Source organism: Jaculus jaculus, chromosome X (assembly GCF_020740685.1).
Source record: "Jaculus jaculus isolate mJacJac1 chromosome X, mJacJac1.mat.Y.cur, whole genome shotgun sequence".
Lineage (NCBI taxonomy): Eukaryota > Metazoa > Chordata > Mammalia > Rodentia > Dipodidae > Jaculus > Jaculus jaculus.
In genome coordinates, this window is record NC_059125.1 from 152,489,334 (window position 1) to 152,491,643 (window position 2,310).

Genomic DNA, 2,310 nt, shown 5'->3' on the forward strand with positions numbered 1-2,310 from the left:
AGAAACATGTTGCAGTTGCAAGTTATCCATGGTATTATTGAGAGTGTGTGTGTGTGTGTGGGGGGGTGTTTGAGGTAGGGTCTCGCTCTAGCCCACGCTGAACTGGAATTCACTATGTAGTTTCAGGGTGGCCTCAAACTCACAATGATCCTCCTACTCTGCCTCCCAAGTGCTGGAATTTAAGGTGTGTGCCACCACACCCAACCATTTAATATATATTCTAAAAACATGAAAGTCTTCCAAAATAGGGACAGTAGAGAGACCTGAATGAGAGGATGCATGTGCTTTTTTTTTTTTTTTTTAACTGTGCTGGGATTGTAACCAAGATCTAATACATGCTAGATAGTTGCTACTGCCTTGAACTAATAGTTCAATACTCCAACACAAGAATAAAAGACACCAGGAGGCACAGAGGCTGAAAAAAAATAACCTATGACAGTTAGTAGCTCAGTTTTATTTTCTTCAGCAACATTTAAGCACCAAACCAAACCTAGGCAGGCCAATCCAGACATACCACTATGAAACACATTAAAGAGCAGCTACTTCTGAGATCTTTGCCCTAGGAAAGGATCCACTGCTTAGGAAGGGACATAAGGTCAGCCCTGGGCCCCTTGCCCAGTCCAGGCCTAGCGGGGAGCTGGGGGCCCAAATTGCTGCATTGTCTTCACCACCAAGGAAAGCTGGTCAAGAAAGTTCATGATGGAAATTCGGAGGAGGCGAGTGTCTTCAGCATTCCAGTGTCTAAGAGGGGAAAAGAATATCAAGCTAAAAGTGGTGACTCCTGTGCTGAAGGGATGGTTTAGCGGTTAAGGCACTTGCCTTCGAAGCCTAAGGACCCAGGTTTGATTCTCCAGTACCCATGTCAGCCAGATGCACAAGGTGGCCCATGTGTCTATAAAGTTCGCTTGCAGTGGCTGGAGGCCGTGGAGCACATTCACTCTGTCTGCCTCTTTCTTTCTCTCTTTCTCAAATAAATAAATAAAAATAAAAATATTCTTTAAAAAGTGGTGACTTGGGCTGGAGAGATGGCTTAGCGGTTAAGCACTTGCCTGTGAAGCCTATGGACCCCGGTTCGAGGCTCGGTTCCCCAGGACCCACGTTAGCCAGATGCACAAGGGGGCGCATGCGTCTGGAGTTCGTTTGCAGAGGCTGGAAGCCCTGGCGCACCCATTCTCTCTGTCTACCTGTCTATTTCTGTATCTCTCTCTCTCAAATAAATAAATAAATAATAAAAAAGTGGTGACTCCCCACCTTTCTTGTTCTCTTCAGACATCCATGATACCAAACCTTTGGGAACCATGTTATTGTGTTACTACAGAGCCCTTTAGATAGAGACTGGGCCCTCCTTAGATATCCTTGTCTGCCTCCATGTCGCCCAGAGACTGCAGCAGACACCAATTCCTTCCCCACATGCTAACCCCTTCAGGACTTACACCGCCAGGATGCTGCCGCTGACTTTAAGCTCCTTTCCCACCTGTCCTTGGTGCGGCTCAGTATCTGGAGCCAGGGACCCACAGGCGATCTCTGCCTCCAAAGGGGTCGGAAAAGGCACGTTGAGCGCGCTGGTGGAAACTCAGTAAAGGCACCATCCGGTACTAACTTTGCCTCCTTGTCCTCTGAAGCCACTGCGCCCCTGGTTCAAGCCACGCTTGCAGAGGCCATCCACGACTCCCCCTGTCCCAGCGTCCCCCACCTCCTGTCACTCTGCAGCTCTCCCCGCACTTCCTCTCATGCCCAGACTGTCTCCGACCAACATACCTCAATCAGCCGGCTTCCCTGCTCCGACGTGCCCGCCCGCTCTTTCTTGACGACCCCCCTCCAGACTACCCCTTTCCCAGACACAAGCATCGAGCTCCTCGTGTCCCCTTTGCATAGGATACAATCTGTGTGGTCGGATTCCGGGCCTGTGGTCTGAGGGCGCGGGGCTTGCGCCAGAACCCAGGGCTTGCGGTGCTCGTGCGGGATGGGGAGCCCCGCCGGTACCGCAACGGACCCCTCGGCCCGCGCAGCCGTCCGCCTTCTCGCCTACTCCTGCGTCGGCCGCTCGCATGTCTCCTGCGGCTCCGCCTTCCGCTCCGCTCCGCTCGGCGGGTGACTCGACGAAGCTCCGCCCCTCGCGACTGCCACCACCCCATGGGCGCCTGCGCACTCGGGTCCTTGGCGAAGCTGTTGGTCGCGCTGTTTCCTGCTTGATGGCTCTGTTGGAGACACTATTTAAACTGCCAGCTGCAGACCGACCGAGGTTCCCCCAGAACCCTCCGGATCGTCTGACTCCATTCTGTGGTACCTGTGCATAGAGCCCTAGCAAGG

At 52.7% G+C, this 2,310-nt stretch overlaps 1 protein-coding gene across 2 annotated transcripts; it reads right to left on the reverse strand.

Annotated features, from left to right (window-relative positions):
- Positions 1-419: 419 nt before the first annotated feature.
- Lage3 (L antigen family member 3) lies at positions 420-2,310 on the reverse strand. Of its 2 annotated transcripts, none has more exons than XM_012952122.2 (4): positions 2,288-2,310; positions 1,881-2,198; positions 1,434-1,562; positions 420-741 (listed from the first exon to the last, which is right to left on the reverse strand). In XM_012952122.2, exons 1-4 carry the CDS (start codon positions 2,293-2,295, stop codon positions 627-629), a joined length of 570 nt encoding a protein of 189 aa, XP_012807576.2. In that variant the 5' UTR covers positions 2,296-2,310; the 3' UTR covers positions 420-626. The 2 variants fall into 2 exon arrangements, with proteins under 2 accessions (XP_012807576.2, XP_044996768.1); XM_045140833.1 differs by having other exon boundaries at positions 1,881-2,210.

What these genes read in the sequence shown, in the direction of transcription:
- Lage3 (XM_045140833.1), bottom strand. An exon ending in GGAATCCGACCACACAGATT is followed by an intron (nt 1,563 to 1,880) that starts GTATCCTATGCA and finishes AGTTTCCACCAG; the next exon opens with CGCGCTCAACGTGCCTTTTC. An exon ending in AGCGGCAGCATCCTGGCGGT is followed by an intron (nt 742 to 1,433) that starts GTAAGTCCTGAA and finishes TTCCCCTCTTAG; the next exon opens with ACACTGGAATGCTGAAGACA.